The sequence below is a fragment of the Lissotriton helveticus genome, chromosome 11 (assembly GCF_964261635.1).
Source record: "Lissotriton helveticus chromosome 11, aLisHel1.1, whole genome shotgun sequence".
NCBI lineage: Eukaryota > Metazoa > Chordata > Amphibia > Caudata > Salamandridae > Lissotriton > Lissotriton helveticus.
The window spans coordinates 908999635-909018990 of record NC_136072.1 but is presented as its reverse complement, the minus strand read 5'-3'; the positions used below and the strand labels follow the sequence as shown (position 1 = coordinate 909018990).

At 41.6% G+C, this 19356-nt stretch overlaps 1 protein-coding gene across 5 annotated transcripts in view; it reads left to right on the top strand.

Moving 5' to 3' along the window:
* Positions 1 to 19356, top strand: part of LOC144792237 (serine dehydratase-like) — a 156399-nt gene that overhangs the window by 80902 nt on the left and 56141 nt on the right. For all 5 annotated transcript variants that reach the window (XM_078667140.1, XM_078667141.1, XM_078667142.1 and 2 more), the window contains one exon: positions 13360 to 13499. In XM_078667140.1, the coding sequence (XP_078523266.1) occupies positions 13360 to 13499 (140 nt within the window). The remainder of the gene's footprint in view (positions 1 to 13359; positions 13500 to 19356) is intronic.

Genomic DNA, 19356 nt, shown 5'->3' with positions numbered 1-19356 from the left:
TTTTCCCAGGCAGCCCCTCTTGGCATATGGGGTCACCACATTGCTTCCAATCACAGGCTTTGGCTTGATCAGTGCTGCACAACACACTGCTAAATTTATGGTGTCCCTCCCTTGACGGGGGTCGACGACTTGGTCCTGCACACATGCAATTACCGGAGTTTTGCAGCAGCCTTTTCCTCATCCCTCACACAGAGAGTCCACTCCCCAACCACTGGACTGAAAAGGAAAACTAGCAACAGCACCAGTATCTGGGGAGAGTGAGAAGAAATGGCAGTATGACACCCTAATGCTACTAGCTACTCCCCTTCTACTCTTGGACCTGGAAAACAAGTTATGTTTAATAAACCATATGACAATAAGTCCATAGCTGCCTGAATGTCCACAGGTCTTTTCCCTGGCAATAATGTGGAATAGTAAGAACCCATTGTTGGTTGCCAATAAATTGACTCCAATCACCCACAAAAAGGAATAAATCTTTCCATTCTAATTCGAAACAATACTGTACGCCCCTTATTCTAATGCAATCTTGATCGGCATTAAGTCGTCATTGAATGAAAATGCCCCCATAGTGTGGCGTCTCAGACCTCAAAAAGATTAGTGAGGTAAGGCCAACAAGAAAGTGTACTTAGTGGAAAAAGTGAATTCAAGCATCCAACAAGCCAGTAAGTAAGCCCAATCAAACAAGACAAGGCTTCCATTTATAACGGATTTGTCGATTTATTGCTAAAAGACTGGGTATACCATTACATTAAGAAATTTGGATCCAAACGCAAACAGGGTGTTAAAGTTTAGCTCAAGTTTGCCACAAGTGCGCTTCCATCTGTTTTAACAAACTACAGAACATTTGTAAGTTACAATAATGAACACATGGCATTTTATGGGACTAGAATGGTAGTGATTCTTTTCGTGATCATTATACAATAGACTGTGTTTGCAAGACTGCACTACTGGAATTGTTACCAAACTTACGAATTTCAATGATTCACCTCCCTACACAATATATTTATCATTCCTTATTCAATATACATCTTCAAAATTAGAGTGAAGCATTGAATTGCATGACAGGCACAAGAGTGAGGGGGGTCTTAGAGAAAGGAACAGAAACTGCTTATTCCCTGACCCTAAAAGTGCAACAGCTTTATTTTCTGCATTCTGACATGTGCTAAAGAGGTAATAAACTGGGGGAAAGGTGTGCGAAGTAGAAGATAGGGGAATAGTTCGAACTCCTCTATCATTGTGTCATGGACACAAGACAGTTGGAAAACTTTAAAAAAGAAAACCTCTCGGTGAACAAATATTTAATGCCAGGGATAAGAGCACTTTTCTTTATGGCCAGGTCAGGAACCATTTCAAGAACCTATAATTGTAGAAAGCTTTGCTTTGTTGGAAAGAATAACTCTGAGATGTCAAAAGATTGATAAATTGTTTCAGGTAGGAGATTGGATGGAGGTATTGGCGTCAGCTACTTCTCATGGGGCTACACGACCCACATAGAGCAAGGACAGAGCTTGCCCTATATGAAACAGGATGGCCGTAGCTTCTGCCCTCAATGTGATTTTTGAGAAGTCTCTCCTGATAGAAAATGTAAATTATGCCACCCATATGTCTGAACAGAGATTCCGGAACAGAAGTGTGGGTGTGTCGCAGATTGAGAGGTCGTAAGTTTGAGCACAGGAGGGTGTGACCTTTATCACCTTTAGGAAATGCTTGTTCATAGAGCCAGTTTGTGGCCGTGGCTGGACCCGCAGCACTGCATAGACAAAGGGCCATTAACACATTCCCATGGATCAATTGTAAGGGTGAATCTACCACTCAAACCTCTGGCTAATGCCAGAATTGGATCAAGGGAATGTATGATGTGAAGAAGGGTAGCTGAGAGGTATTGTCTCAGACACTCTGAGTGTGGGCGCCTCCTGGCAGGAAATAAACTGCTGGGGACAGAGTGCAGGTACATAGTGGACTAGAGCAGTGACACTGACCATTTCAGGAAAGTACACTTTGTTCTAATGGACAAATCTGCACAAAGAAAGTTCTTCCTTTCATTGCTTATTTTCTTTGTCAGCACTAACCATGCATTCTCCTTGCAAGGGAAAATATGGCCTTGGTGTGCACAGCTGTAGGTAAACACCAGAGACTCTGTTGCATTCTGTTCCCCAATAATATTTGTAGCTACATGTAACTTATAAATGATACATAACAACAAGTAGCCTCCAGCAGCCCATCTGTTCCTGTTTACAATTACAAATTTCCCTAAGCCACAATGTAGTCATTAAGAAATAAGCAACAGTAAGGGAAACACAGCTCTGGATTTAAAAATGAAATCATGTCTATTTCAAATCCAAAATAACTGCAAAATATTAAAAGAAATACAAAACCTAATTTGTAATATTAACAAATACATTTAAACAAACGCATACAAAGCTATTAGAGTTCATCTACTTTTGTGTAACGCACAAACAAACACAGACACTCTCTTTCTCTCTTACTTATTATTTCTTCCCTGCAAACAGCTTTGGCTGTCTGTTGTCGAAAGTCCTGTTGTTGAAAATACCAGTGCTAGCAGTGGTCTTTCTGTCAGCCCTTTGCACATCATTGGTTGACTTTCTTACCAGTCTCATTTGCTTGCTTCCTATGTGATGACTTAGCTTCCTCTTCTTGCTTCCTTGTGTACCTCTCCGGGAGCATACCTTCTTTACCAACCTTTTGATTGGATGACTAATATATTTCCACCGCTTACATCCAGTAACACATTTTTCTTTTGTTTTTAGCACTTCATGGGAGTGTATGTGTTTTCTTGCTATCTCCCCCCCCCTTTGCCCTGTGTGCTATTTCCCCTTTAAACTTCAGGCCATACTCACACTTCCATTGCTCTCACAGCTCTATGTTGCTGTCACCAACCCTTTACGTCCTGCTCACCTTTTTTTTTTAAATAACCCCCCTCCCGTTACTCAACCTCCCCTCTAAGCTCATCACTGCTGCTCATCAGCAGAATTTATCTGAAAGCCCCATCTCCCCACTCTTCCACTGCTCCCCTGCCCCTCCCCTTCCCTTTTTCTTATTCTCAATATCACTTTTTAGGTTTTGCCTGGCGAAAAGATGCGCTCTGCGCATCTTTTTCGCGCAGGCGAAATCCTGATGAGAACGGTAGTGTGGCTTTGGGTCGGCCCTCGTCATTCATTGGCTGGCTCCATAAATGGAGCCTAGCCATTGGACGAGGGGCCTGTCCGTCAATGCCGGACCAGATTCGGGGGCGTTCCCGAGATTCTTTGGCTTTTGCCGACGTCACGCGACGTCAGCCGAAAGCCGGGAACGCCCCCGAATCTGGTCCGGCATTGCCGGCACTTCTGCGTCTCTCCACCCCCCTTTCCCGCCCCCTCCCGCTTGTTGCCTGATGCGCTGCAGGATGGCCGCCTGTTGAAGGGGCTCTGCAGGTCAGACTTTCCAATCCTAGAAATCACCACGAAGGCGCGGGTCCTGCTGACATAAAAACCCCGCTACCATGAGCTAAAAACAGCTGGAGAGCCTGGATGAATTCCCAGCTGTCCTGCAAAGCCGGAACACACTGACAACTGCTGGTGTGTGCCGAGGCCGCGACCATGGCTGAAAATGGCTGCCTTACTCGGCGAGATCCAGTAGCTGCTCCAGACTGCCAGGCGCCCTACACGAAGAGAAGACACCAACTTACATCCGGGGGCACAGGGGACGGACGGCGGAACCGGAGCTCAGTTCATATGGTAGAGCTGGCCTGCATATACTGACAAGAGCCCGGGCGGAGGGCGTGTGCGCGCGCCCTGGTGGCGACTGTGGCTGCGGCTGGCGAGATCGGAGGCGAGCTGTTGCAGACCTGCGTGGGAGCGAGAGCCGGATCTGTGACCGCTGGTGGCGAACTGAAGACAGCGTTGGGAAAAGGTGCGGTAAGTGGGGCTGAGTCCGCTGCTGGGAAGGGGTTGGGCTGAGCCACGCCGCATAGGCCCTGGCCCCGTTGCAGCAACTGACAGCTGCGGGGCTGGGATATTGTTGTGTAGGCCCGGACACCACCCGCCCTTCACTGGGCCTTGGCCTGCTTCTACACAGGGGCGGCTTCTGTGCAGGCATCGGCGGCAAGAAGTAGGGAGGCTGAGGTGGGTCGCGGCCATCTGGCTAGCCTCCCCTGCATTAAAACTGCAGGAGGGTGTTCCGGCTGTACATGGGCCCGCTAAGCCTCCTTCTCCTGCTCGGCGGCCTGCGTGGGGCCCCCCCTCCTCCTGCCCTGAAGTTGGAAAGACGACCCTGGCCCCCGGCTCCGCATCCACTGTTTTTATCAGGCTCTACATATCTGGTGTGTACATGTAATGCACTAACTACACTGTGGTAGTTAACTACACTATGGCGAAGGTGCACATTTCGGCGTGACTGTTGCTGGGGCAATCAGGGACAGACTGTTCCTCACTGAGGCACTGTATTGAGACGATCTCGGCGCATTGCCTATAACCAGCTGCCTAGTTGGGATCTTTTACCGGGCGTGCTCCACCAACCTGTTTGCCTACGCAGGAGGAGTGCAAACCTTGCCACTGACACGCATCACTATGTCTATTTCATACGGGCTGGGGGCTATCTAGAACGCCCCCCCTTCACTGTCATCCTGTCTGATTGCGGAGAGGGTCCTCCCTTGGTTTTCATTCTCACTTGAGTCACAAACTGCACTATTTGTCCCTAAGTGCATGTGGGGTGGTACACCGCGGCTGGGCTAACGACAAACCTCACTTAGAGGACATAGGGGTCACTGTAACAGCTGCTGGATTGCCTTCGGCGATATGTGGGGACATTTAAGGCTTGGCCGTGGACTATCAGCTCAGACGGACTCGTGGCTGACTGCGATATTGGGCTTGCTATCATGGGTAAGATAGATCCAAAGCAGCCCAAGATCCCATTCGAGAGCAAACGTCAAACGTGCACCACGGAGGTGACAACAGAACTGGACGCCACCCAGGGCCCTAAAGAGATGGCAGACCAACCGGTAGAAGATATGCGCTCTATCCTACTTGATGTGCGCTCCAGCCTCAAAACCATAGACAATAATATTGATGCATTAACCTCAAGCCTGGATGTTGTCAAAAAGCGGGTGGTTGCACATGAAACTTGCCTGGATGTCCTGGAAAACAGATTGTCGCGGAGAAGCCTCGTTGCCTGCTTGTGCCTCCGTGTGCCCCTGTTGCCTGCTTGTACCTCCGTGTGCCCCTGTTGCCTGCTTGTGCCTCCGTGTGCCCCTGTTGCCTGCTTGTGCCTCAGTGTGCCCCTGTTGCCTGCTTCTGCCTCCGTTTTCGTGCCCCTGTTGCCTGCTTGTGCCTCCGTGTGCCCCTGTTGCCTGCTTGTGCCTCCGTGTGCCCCTGTTGCCTGCTTGTGCCTCCGTGTGCCCCTGTTGCCTGCTTGTGCCTCCATGTGCCCCTGTTGCCTGCTTGTGCTGTGTGGGTGTGTGTGGAGGGCTCTGTGTAGCTGTGTGTGTGGGAAGCTTTGTGTGGCTGTGTGTGTGGGGGGCTGTGTGGGTGTGTGTGTGGGGGGTCTGTGTGGGTGTGTGTGTGGGGGGGCTCTGTGTGTGTTTGTGTGTGTCATTTGCGAGAGATAAAGCTAGTGGCATTGTAAATGGCAATGCCATTTATTTATGTTAAAAAAACATAAATAAAAATAATGTCAAGAGCAATGCCAATAGCTCTAACTTTAACAAAGGCAAAACCATTGCATTGTAAATGCTTGTTAGTAGAGGTTAGCAGTTGCATATTGTTGCCTAACCACGCCTTTCATCTTGGAACAGTAAAAAAAAAAAAAATAGGCAGGTAATTCATGTCAGATACACAAATGCGTAGTGATGCTAAAACATGTACGTGTAATCATGCTGGGGCCCCTTTAGCATGATGATGCATGCATGCCTTAACATCATTGTGCTTTCGTTTTAGCATATGCAATTCTGCATCAGCAATAACCATTTCTTGCACCACCAGCAAAAGGCATTTGCAAAGCCAATAAGTCTACATTGACAAAATCACCTTCTCTTTGGGAGAGGAGGAGGCCTGTTCCAGTCCTATTCTCCTAACTTCGCCCCAACTGACTTCAGCATATTTTTCTTCCATAGTATAGGCACTTGCAGTTTCCTCTGATCAATATAAACAATTAAACTCAATTGGAACAATATGAACCTGCACTAAAATACATAATGCATAAGTGGCTGGTGACATCAATAATGCCCTTAACAATATTTATTTTTTCTTTATTTCAATATTTTATCATTAGCTTAATTATAACAATACAATATTACTTAAAACAAACCCTCTGCTGTTCATTTTGATTCGAAATTAAAATGAGTTAATCACAGCAAATTAATATTAGCAACAATGTTGCAATTTGAAACCAGAGCATTTCATTGGTTACACTAAAACACAATTCCACCAATGGTTTACATAAATCTATTAATCCCAACGCGGGCCTACACATTAGATATGAATGATACTCTTTTTATGCCATTCCTCAGGTGTTTAATAACTAGCACGTAGCCCATGGAGAGACTAGAAGGTCCAGTGGTCGAAGTGGGTAAAATAAAGTAGGGGAACTGTGGGCGGAGACTCCGAGGACGGGTATAACCCAAGGATTGGATCAGTGGGCGGAGTCAGAGGTGTGGCCAGAATGTGCAAAACATCCCAATTTTTAGTATTTTTTTTTTTTTTTTTTTTTCAAAACCTTTATTGCACTTAGCATATTACACAGCGGATCGCCTACAACCCCACGGGCCGGCCGCTATATCGTGTAAGTTAGACATGATTTAAGTTTGCAATGAAATAAAGAAAGCAACAGTGTTTTCAAGTGTCCAGTAGAGCATATTACACAGTAAAAGTGCATTCGAGACAGCATTATCAACGTTAGAAGTGGTTTTGATGGTATTTTGTCTTTTTTGAAAAACAACAAACTCTAAACCTAAAACAGTAGGAATGATAGTACGATCCAATTTTTAGTATTTGTTTGGCATTTCACTGACCAGTTACAGCTTATTGTGTTATTTAATTCAACCAATAGATACACTTGCTCATTTAAGGTTTAATATGAGTTATTGGCATTTAAATAAATTCTCAAAGTGGTATGTATTTCCAATCACACAATGTCCAAAATACACCTAAAAGTGGAATCACAAGCCGTTTGTCTCTGAGCCATACAGTTATTGTCATCAGCACTTCTCCCTTCATCCACAAGAGCAGTTCAAACATGAATGGCAAAATATCCTAGTTTGCAAATGTTTTCTATATAATTATGGCTCTGCCATATTTGCCACATGTTATGTCATCCACTGCATAATCTTACAGTTTTAACTAATCATTTTTGTAGCTTAAACGGATAAAAAGTTACTAAAAAAGTGACTTGTGTTGCTGCAAAGTGGACGGCCCTTTGCAAAGGTTGCCTGATCACCATTCTCACTGCTACATTTGTATGTTACACTGGTACATGTGTAAAAATGTCAAAATAATAAAGTATAAGAAAATATATTGCATTATTCTGCATCCTGGTTTTGTTGCATAATTTAGTCAACACTGCTGCATAATTCCAGTGGCCCCAGTGCAGGTAGCACATGTTAAAAGTGCTTGTGAATGAAGCAGAGAGACTGTGAAGTTTGTAAACTCAGTTTGGTGTGCATGCAAATCCTGCATTGCCGATCCATGATGAGTTGCAGCAACTACTGCTGAAACAAGGGCAATGGAGGTACCAGTGGATGAGGCGAACTGGCCTCGAGGGCAGAGCCGGCTTTAGTGCTGGTGGCGCCCTATGCAACAATGTTTGTTGGTGCCCCCCAATGACCACCTACGCCTTGGACTCCCTCACTACCATGCTTTAAGAGTTCCCCTCAAGGGTCCATAACCAAACTCTTTCTTAGATGCATTTAATTTGATTTACAGTGCCACTCATACCAGTGTACGGTGTCAGAGCACTTTACAACACACACACTGCTCAGAGACCATCATTTATACATGTGTAAATCTCTGTATAGGAAATGTTACATAAGACAAAGAACTACAAGGTGTAGAAGTCACATGACAACCATACTAGTAGGCAGTATAGTTTAATAGCTCACTGTTCTATGTTAGGATTTTAACTTCTAAACTGTAAGTAACAAAAGGATATCTCTAACAAAAGCAGTAACCCACTCACCTAGTTAACATTAAGAGCACTTTGTGATCTGCACGTTACATGTTCTTTGCAGCAGGCACATTAACCCTCTGCGCTACCTTTCCAGGAGTCAACCTTTCCACTAGACAAAACTCCAATCTCTTTCTAGGAAGAACATTAATCACTGGAGTTATCATTACATTTTTATTGTTGCTGAAAATGGCTGGAGGCCAGAAAGGAGGCAGCAAGTTTTTTAAAACCATAATATACTTGCAAACACTACGCCCCACCCGAAATTGGTGCCTGGTGCGGTCACACCTTTCGCACCGCCCTAGCCTGCTCAAGGTTCCTGTGACCACAATGAAAGAGTCACAGTGACTGGATCACTGTTGCTCTAGGGTGTGCTGCTTCGTAGGCCTGCCCGCAAGACAGGAGATGAACTACAGTATTGATTGTGATGGACAAGCCTTCAAGGTTAACCCACACTTGCCACCACGAGGGTCTACTTGCTGGTGCTAAGACACCAGGGCATCTAAGGTCTATCAGGGCCTTCTAAGGTCTAGCATGTGAATATGCTCCTTCAGAAAAGTTGTCTGGTGGACTGGTCATGAAGGCTGAACCTTGTTTCCCCAGTTACAAATTCAGCAGCTCTGGCCATAGTGTCACATCCTCTCCCCCACTGAACACCATACGGCCCCACTGAGAGAAACTCGCACTGCCTTCAGCTACAACCTAATTGTGCCCTGCTATAAACACCTTGATGTGGCTCAATTCAAATTATGCTCTAGACAAGAGTAATATGCTGCCTAAAAAAAATTACAGCATCCTGCAAAAAGCAAACACTCATAGGGAATGCAAGATTAAGTAAAGCATGTGAAATGTAAGCAGAAACAACATGTTACCTTAACAATTTCTCACTCACTATTTAGAAATCAGTGAGTGCTTTTACCTGAAAAGATAAGGACATGACTAAAGGGCCCAGAAAGGACCTGTTTCAACGTCCATTGCTTATATCCCAAAAAACGTAAGCAGTCTAGTTTTAAAAGACCACTTCTATAAACAGAGAGCCATGGTACACATTTTGTTTTCCAATCCAGCCATCAACCAGGTATTGCAGTGCCTCCAGTAATGGTGCACTTCCCCACCCGGGTAAAACAATGTTTTTCAAAGAAAGACAAGAAATCAAAAGTAGCGCTTCACTGGCAAAGTCTTAAAGGTAAGGCTGATGTGTTTGGGTGTGAATAAAATCAAATCTGGCCACTTTGCAATCACTCTGACTTGTTTTCTTTCTGAGATCCATTTTACAGGGAGGCAAATAAATGAAAGAAGGAAAGAGAGGTTGTGAACCGTTTCTTCCAGTCATAGTTTTCAGTAAGTGAAGAGGGGCTGCTAGACAGAAAGAGAGGGAATAGGAGGAAGAGAGAGTGGGCAGGAGGGCAGCAGCCAGCGCAGAGCAGAAGTAGATATTGTCAGTGTCTTCTCTGGGCGAATTGAGTAGAGAGAGAGAGGTTTCTACCAGACCTGAGGAGTTAATTAAACATAATATCCCACTTACCAGCAACTAGTTGCAGTAACGTTCAATTACTAGAATTGTGGTATTACCATAAATGGCTCTAAGAACTCTGAATGAGAATCTTAGTGCAATATTCAAATTTAATACATAAATCGTTGGCATGTGCTCAGGTTTAGTTTCGGATTGATATGGATACCGGAGGCCCAGCTGGAGTCTCTGCCACACGAGTGTTACAGGGAAGACCTCAGGTCCCTTTAGTCATGGCTCAGCTCATAGATAAGGTCAGGTAAAAAGCTGGTATATGAGCCCCTGATGCAATTAGAGCTACCCATCACAGAGCCCTTCATTCTTTAAGTCTTTAAGTGTGCCCATGTGTAATTTACTGGGTCAGTGACTAAACTGTCTTTGACTCTTTGAGTATTTGCAAATGTTTGGGTGTCTGCTAGTGTCGATTTCTCTGGATACATAATGATGATTATTTGCCTTTGGGTAGGCCAGAGCCTGCTGTGGCTTTAGGTATCTGATAGTGTTTGTTGGTATTTGGTTAATTTATCCGCTAGTCTACACTGATCTTTGGTTGTTACAGCTTTGAATATGTGACATGAGTGATTGTATTTTAATGTATGACACTGTTTAGCCCTTGTTTCATTAATGAGACAATTTCATATTGGGGCCAATGTCCAATTCGGGACAGGGGGTGAGTGCACAGATTCCTTTACTGTCGGAAGAGGAGTAAGGCAGGGTTGTGTCCTGGCACCCTTTCTTTTTACCTTGTATATTAATAACCTAGACCGGGTTCTGAGAGATGAGTGCCAGGACCTCCCGGCGGTAAGGAATCGCTCACTTCCTGTGCTCATGTATGCAGATGGCACGGTGCCTATTGCCCGCATCCTGAATACCCCCCAGAAGGTATTATCTAGCTTTGTGAACTTTATGTTCAACTTGGGCCTTACAGTAAATGCACCTAAAACATACATTTTAAAATGTGGCCCTAAGAGCAAAAAGTGTTGTCCGTTCTTCCTAGAAAAGAATTGTCTAGACTGCGCTAATACATTTTCATATTTGGGGGTCTTATTTGATCGTACTGGCACGTGGACACATGCTGTTAATTTAAGGAGACTGTTATTCTCAAAGTCACTGGCTGCCCTGGTTAATTTTAGCAAGAAATTAGGTAGACGCCCTCCCTCAGAACTACTTCAAATTTACAAGGCTAAATGTGTCGCAATAGCGAACTATGTAGCGGGTATTTAGGGACATGTAGATGTGACATCTCTACAGAGGGCCAAAAACAGATTTCTTAGATACCTGCTTGCCATCCTGGTTATTGTCTCTACATTCAATTTCCACTCGGAGTGAGGTATATCTTATATACCGCATGTCATTGGCATCCAACCAATTCTCCTCTGGCATCATATTTGGACTTCAGAGAAGACTGTTTTAAATCGACAAATGATTATTGATTGCTGTGGGTTAGATGAGGTATCACATATAAGTTGACTCAGTTAAGTCAAGGAATTATTTTGCAAATTAGGACATCACGAGTATTTTGATAACCCCAATACCTTGACTAAAGTAAATAGGAACGTTTTTAACTTAGCTGTTTGCAGTATCTAGAAAACATTCGATTAAATACAGAGATATTAAACATTTCTGTTCTTGCCCACCAAAACATCCTGACTACTTTTAAGATGCAGTCGTATTTAACTTTTGTATCCTCTGACGTTTCAGGATGGGCATTGCCCATAAATTGCTTAGTTTTCCAGCAATTAACGATTGGTCTAGGCAGCTGTCTAATTGCCCGTGCTACGATTTGTCAGCACAACCCACCATGCATGTTTTATTCTTCTGTAAATTTTATACAGTCCAGAGAAAAATGTGGATTCTCCCGCTGCTTAGAACACTAGGCCTGCGACAATGCCGTCCTGCATTCATAGTCATGCAATCCCTTGGGGAAGAATTTGTAGTTTTATCTGTTTCGTTGTTTTTAAAGTCTGTTTTTAAGTGTAGAAAATCTATTCTGATGTAAGATTTTTCACTGTATAACTTATTCCATAATTTTGTGGTTTCCTATCTTTCTGTAACATGCAATTTTATTGTATTAAAAATATGCTTTTATGATTATTTTATAGTTGGATAAAGCTTAGCTGACTGACTCTCTGAGTATTTGCAAGTGTTTGGGCATCTGCTAGTGTCTATTTCTCTGGATACATAATGATGATTAATTGCCTTTGGGTAGGCCACAGCCTGCTGTGGCTTTAGGTATCTAATAGTGTTTGTTGGTGTTTGGTTAACTTATCCACTAGTCTACACTGATCTTTGGTTGTTACACCTTTGAATATGTGACATGAGTGATTGTATTTTAATACATGACACTGTTTAAGGTTTGAGTATCACATTGTGTATGTTGATCTTTTTGTTTTCTTTTAGAGTTCATGGATTTTTAGGCCATTGCTATTGCACCATTATCTTCGGTTGCCTGATGGATCCTGGTATTCGTTGCATGTTTGATAGTGTCTAGTTTACTATGAGTGTAATGAGTGATTCTAAAAAGTGTACTTAGGTAGCAAATATCTCAAGGTATGTTTATCTTTTGGTGTTCAATGGTGCCCATTAACAATTGGTATCTGATTGTGCTTGTCTTTCTTTGGGTGTCAGATACTGTCTACTAGTAGTTGAATGCCAAATGGTGTCTCCTAGCACCTTTTGTTCACTGAGTGCCCTATGTTATTTATTAGTCTTCAGTTGTCTATGAGCGTGCATTTTTCTTTCTGTTTTGATGACATACATTGGCCATTTTGTTCTTGACTAATGTTAGTTGGTTATTTGATTGTACCTGTTGGGTTTTACATGTCTGGTTCAATTTATCTGTAAGCATTTGATTTGGTCCACTGTATTTTAGGTGTCTGACCATACTTGCTGAACTTTATGTGTTTAATATTTCACTTTATTTTTAGAAGTCTGATAGTGTTCTGATAGTTTTCTGATAGTGTATCACTGGAAGTACGATGGGGCACATCGGTCTTTGAGTGTTTTATTCGGTTGTGAGATAATCCTCATCTCTTTTTTCATCAGCCATCTTCTGTCTATCGCTGCTTACTTCTCCATGTATTTTTCCCATGCTGCCTCCTCTCTGCATTATTTTCTCTCCATCTCTCTGACTATCACCCTCTGACAATGGTGATTCTTATCATGTCTATACCCTGTCTTTTTCTGTTCAAGTCTCTCTCACAATTCAATACCCTTATTTTAGTTCCTTCTCATTCCCCACCAATATAACTCTCTCTCACACACTTACACACACTATCCATCATTTTTTGTTTATCTGATCATTACAGTCTGCCTTTATCAATCATTGTCTTGCTGTGAATACACTGCTTTATTTTGATGGCCTTTCCCTCTCTTGCCTCTGTACACATTATGCACTTTCTTGCAGCACTCCCTCCTATTCTATCTGTGCAAATTCTGTTGCTTGTTTTGCTTTTCTGCTCCACATACTTTACTTTCCCTTACCTTCTCTATTCTCTTGCTCTCTCTATTCTCCCGCCATCTCATATATTTCTTGCTCGTCACCAATTTTTTCTCTGCACAATCATCTTCGTCCTCTTTTTTCATGCTTTCACCCTGCTCACAATTTTATATTCTTTGTAAAAAATAAAAAACACACACGTCTTTTGTTTCTCTCCAACTACCTTACTTCTGTGCCAATTCCTTCCTCTCTCCAGGTGGTAATGCTGGTCTTGCAGTTGCCTATGCTGCTGAGAAGCTGGGGATATCTGCTTCCATCCTGGTACCCTGTTCCACCCCGGATATAATAGTGCAGAAGCTAAAGGGGTACGGGTGTGATGTGGAAGTATTTGGAAAGGTATGTGGTCTTCGTAAATCCTCTTCACCTCTGGTCCTGTTACTGAGATAAAATAACAGCACCAGCAATTTGGGTCCGCTTCGTCTTTATCCTGACCTATGGGAGTATATACGAGATGAGTAATACAAAAAAATAAAATATATATATATAGAGCATTATCTAAATATGAGACCGCACGACTTGTGTTACAAAACAGAATGATCCTTGAAATTATGGAGTGGTGTCTAACCAAAAATATTTTTCTCTTTGGCAGTGATCTTTACCTCCAGGAGAGGGGAACCGCAATGGGCACCTGTTTTGCCCCCAGTTACGCCAATTTACATCTCGGCTGGTGGGAGGAACAGGTGCTCAGAGGGGGTCCCCTTGATCACTGGACAGAACACATCCTACTATGGGTTAGGTATATCGATGAGGTCTTCGTGCTGTGGCAGGGCACGGAGACATCGATCAATCTATTCATCGAGGATTTGAACCAGAATTCATTAAATCTGGAATTCGTGGGGAATTCAAGTAAAAAAACGATAGATTTCCTCGATATTAGGACTACTCCCATAGATAACAAATTGGAAACTACTGTGTTCCGTAAGAAAACTGCAGGGAACTCAATCCTGCATGCTGAAAGCGCCCACCCGACGGCTCTTATAAGAAGTATTCCGTTTGGGGAATATTATAGAGCTAGGCGTACCTGCAGCAGTGATGAGCAATATGACAAGATTGAGATTGAAATGACACAGAGATTCATTCAAAGAGGTTATAAGGAGACGATCCTCAAAAGCGCATCCAATAAAGCTAGAAAGCTGTCAAGACAGAATATACTTTTTGAACCATCGAGAACTCAGAAATTGAAAAATTTGGATAACATGCGTAAAGATCAGGTTTCTTCAAGATTCATAACAACCTTCAATACTAAACATAAAGAAATAAGAGCAATTCTAAGAAAACACTGGTATTTAATAAAGAACGATCCAGTGTTAGGTTCGAAGGTGAAAAAGAACCCTGAGGTTACGTATAAAAAATCCAAATCTTTGAAAGATCTAGTGGTAAAAAGCGAGTTCATAGATAAGAAGAAAAGCAACACCGATTGGCTGAAACCAAAGCCAGGTTTCAAAAAGTGTTCTAAGTGTAAAGCTTGCCAGCATGGAATGAATCGCACGGATTTTAAAACCTCTTTCAACTAAACAGTAACAGTCAAAAGTGCCATCAATTGTAAGAGTGAATATGTGGTTTATTTACTACAATGCCCACGCCCCAAATTGTATATTGGCAGCACGATTCTACCAGTGCACCAACGAATCTTGCAGCATAGACGTGCAATTGTAAATCAGGACAGATCCTACCCTGTGGTGCAGCACTTTGAGTCGCACCACCAAAGTAAACCCGCAGGACTCCAATATTCATGTATTGCAGAGGTCCCATTGAAAAAGAGAGGAGGTAACAGGAAAGTTGAACTCAGAAAATTGGAAACGTATTTTATCTTGGAGTTCAATTGCAAAGAGCCACAGGGTTTGAATGTTGACGAGGATCTATACACGTGTTTAGCCTGATTGCACGAAGAGTTAATGTAATAGTGAAACAACCTCGAGTATACCGCAACTGAATACCAAAATTATGAATTTGAAATATTTTTAACTGACAAAAAGTTATTTCAATTAATCTTGTCTTTACTCCTTTTAATGCATAGAGGGTAATATAATAGGTACAATTGAAATGTAATTGTAATAATGGAATGAATCAAGTAATGCTGTTCAAATTGTTTTTATGCACTGGCACTTTCTAAAAATATTTCTATTGTGCAATATGAGTGGATTGTTTACGTAAAGGGTACGAAGTACTATTGTTGGTATTCAAGCATTAGCACTTTTGTAAATATAACGTATTTAAGCACTAGCACTTTATTCTCTAGATTTAGATCTATGTGCAATTTTTGGAGTACTTGTTTACAGTAAGCGTATTATTGTTTACAAATAAGCACTAGCACTTTATGATGATATAATAAGGTTTTCGCAAATTGAAAATTATTACTATGAACTGTTTTTTCATTCCAATTATATCAGTTTGAAATAATTATGAGACAAATTAAGTTGAATAATTCAGCAAAGTTGTCTAAGGCCTTAGGAACAAATCATTTTGGGACGAAAATTGCACAGCATGTGATATGGAATTGTGAATAATTTTATGAATACGAAAATCTTCTCCTTTTGAGGCACTAATGATCTAGGGGCACTTGCCCAAACAATTGTGGAATCCTTATTGTTGGAACGGTTGAAAACAATAATGTTCTTCACGCACTTGCGTGCTATTTAAACTAAGCTTTTTAATATGTCTTTTAAAATGAGAGATATAAATGATTATAAGTTGCTCGTATTCATTACCCTGCTATCAGTGTTTGTGCTGAACAGGTAGCATATCTTCACTGTCGCTGTGCAATGATTCCTTTGACTTGCAAGAGTTAAAATGGCCGCCAAATTAGAAGGCAACCTGTGTGCATTTTAATTGTCCTTTTACACTGTTTAGTACCCTTTCTGTGTATTTTTAGGAGTATCGAATGGTATTACAAACATCGTGATCAAGGGAGCTTGACTCCCGAAACGCGTTGATGAATGTAACTTAATAAATAAAAAGCCGAAGTTTTTGATAATCGCGTACGAGTGCCGGATGATTTCCTTTATGAACAAGTATGGATTTCTCATTTTGAAATGAAAAAAAATAAAAATAAAAAAAAATATATATATATATATATATATATATATATTCACTGAAAAAACCATAGGTTATAGACCATATATAGTTAGGAATTAGCATTTAAAAAACCTTATTTTACTCACACAAAACCATTGAAATTCCATATATAGTTAGTTGCACTAACTATATATCGCGCACCTGCAATCCACTGCTGATGATGTCACATATTACATCATTCATGACATGGTCAGTGACATCACTGATGACATCACTGATGACATCTCAAATGACATCACTGATGACATCACTGATGACATCTCATTTGACATCAATGACCACATCACTGATGATATCATTCATGTGACAATACAATGCATCTCCTCACATTTTAATATAACCTCTGTTTCACCCAGTGTTAAATACAGAATATAATTTTTGAAACCATTGACACACCAATACTAGTTACTACATACGCACTCACTGATTCCTACGTCTACACACACCTTCACTCATTCACCCATACTATCATTCATACATACAATCACTCATCTTTACAACACTATCATATGCACTCATACACCTATACAGACACTCACAGTCTGCCACTCATCCATGGAGTTACTCACACACCTAGTCAGTCCTGTAAAGAATCAATGACACTTCCATTTTCTTGTCTATACAGTTAAACATAGAGCACCTTACATTTTCAAACATATACTAACACATACTTACCTTGTTATACAATCATTGATACAAGTACACATTGATCTGCACAGAGTCACACACCTCCCAGCCAGCCACACACACACTCAGTCTCCCATACAAATACTTGGACAATCAATCAGTAACCCATATAGTTAATTATATAGCTACTGATCAAAACATGCAGCAGTTTACAGAACAACAGACATAATGATGCACAAATTAAGACACTTTAGTCACTAACCCATGCACTCAGTGAAACACATTTAATCACTCACTCATGCATTCAGTCATGCACCTACTAAATCCTTTGTCCAGACACTTATACTTCCACTCATTCTTCAATATGTAAGACACATTTTAACTTTACAGAAACATACAGTCACTGGATGTTGTCATCAGTGATGTCATCAGTGATGTCATTTGAGATGTCATCAGTGATGTCATCAGTGATGTCACTGACCATGTCATGAATGATGTAATATGTGACATCATCAGCAGTGGATTGCAGGTGCGCGATATATAGTTAGTGCAACTAACTATATATGGAATTTCAATGGTTTTGTGTGAGTAAAATAAGGTTTTTTAAATGCTAATTCCTAACTATATATGGTCTATAACCTATGGTTTTTTCAGTGAATTTTCAAGGTTTTGTAAATGCTAATTCCTAACTATATATGGTCTATAACCTATGGTTTTTTCAGTGAATTTCAATGGTTTTTTAATAGCAAATATCATAAGCTGTCGAATGTCAAGTACGTGGTAAGTGAAAACATTTTCGTGTTTATGCACACTGATCTGCTTTGAATGGTGCCCCCCCCCCTCATTTCTATTAGGAGTACTCTCTCTTTGCAGATAGTGAAAGGTAGTTAACGCAGGTCTTTGCCCCCATTGTAATCCGTCGTGCCTGCTTCTCTCTCCATTTGATTCATTGTTATCCAAGTATTTACTGTTTTAGAATTAGTTCTCTTTGGTTCATTCTCTATTTACAAACAAACACAGAGTCGCAATACTCTGTTTAGTCTTTGCAGATAACGAAAAATCGTGTAAAAAAAAAGAAAAGGAATCGAGCAAAATCAGTAGGCCACTAATAGGATCTCTTTTTGACCTCGCTAAAATAGAAACATTAGGAACAACCCCTCATGACAAATACAAAACTAGTGAGATGAACTGAACTCCACACAATGATGGCTGCAAAACAGCTCGGCTCCGCCACCCACCCCGCCCAAAATAACGATAAAGAACGGCTGCCATGATTGGTTGCGGAATGACCACGACGGAGCTACGAAATGGTGCTGCTCTCATGCTAACCCCAGCTTCAGTCTGAAACATCCAGAAACACTGTAGACTACCAATTCGATCAGTTCCGGTAGCGCCCCAATGTAACCCGGTAGAGAAGAACTAGCCCTCCCCTCTTTGACTGATGGTTCTTGTTGCCTGTCCCTTCTGTTGTCATTTAACAGAACTATTTAGCCTGCTGAAAGGGGTTGTGTTCCGACCGCTGGTTGGTGGAGACATTTTGACTATATTCTGTACCTGCGTTGTCGCGTAATGCGTCATATGACGCGCCGCGTTAGCGCATCCGGAAGTCATCCGGGGCGCGCAGCGCGTAACGTAAGCATAACAAGTCATGTGACTTGTTAATAAAACTTTTCATTGGTTAATTTTACTTTTCTTATTGTAATGATGAAAGGCTTGGTCATATGACCTAAAAATTACGCTTTTCATTACTTCCGAACATTATTTTTTCTTAAATATATGTTATAATGTTCCAGGCTAATGTACTTTCCCGGAAATTTTACAACTGTCCTGCAAGTAAAATATATTCTTTTTTCGAGAAAAAGAGCGTTTCTTCGTCCCATGACGGAGCCGTTGAGCAAAAGAGGGTCGACCTGCTGTCTTAGTCGCCGATACGCCTGAATATGAGATTCTTATCGATCACTTTATGTTGCAGGAATAGAAAACACAACAGCCCTTGACCATTTATCTTTACTGCGTTCCTTCGTATTATACCTTTTACCCTTCATGTAATTGGTCTGCTTTATTTCACTTGCCTTTTAATGATTCTAAAACAGTGACTATTATTAAAAACTTTACCAATGTATATACTACTACCATGTTTTCTTTTAAAAACCTTTATTGTGAAAATTTCATTATACAAATACGAGCCTATAACCACGTGGGCCGGCCACGGAGCAAACTAATCGTATATGATGAATAGACATTTACACTGTAGAGGAACGTAACGGGCGGGCCATTAGGTTGCAAGAACTAAGGTGTCTAACAGTTACGGAATCGGTGGACGTACATTTTATAATTAAAATACGACAGGGCCAGTTACAATAAAATTATCTAGATATACATTTGCGGGCAAGTACCATGGGTGACGTTAATTCGAACTTTCAACAGTACAGTAATCAATAACACATCAGAACTTAATATCAATAGGGATGTCGAAATATTCAATCAATTC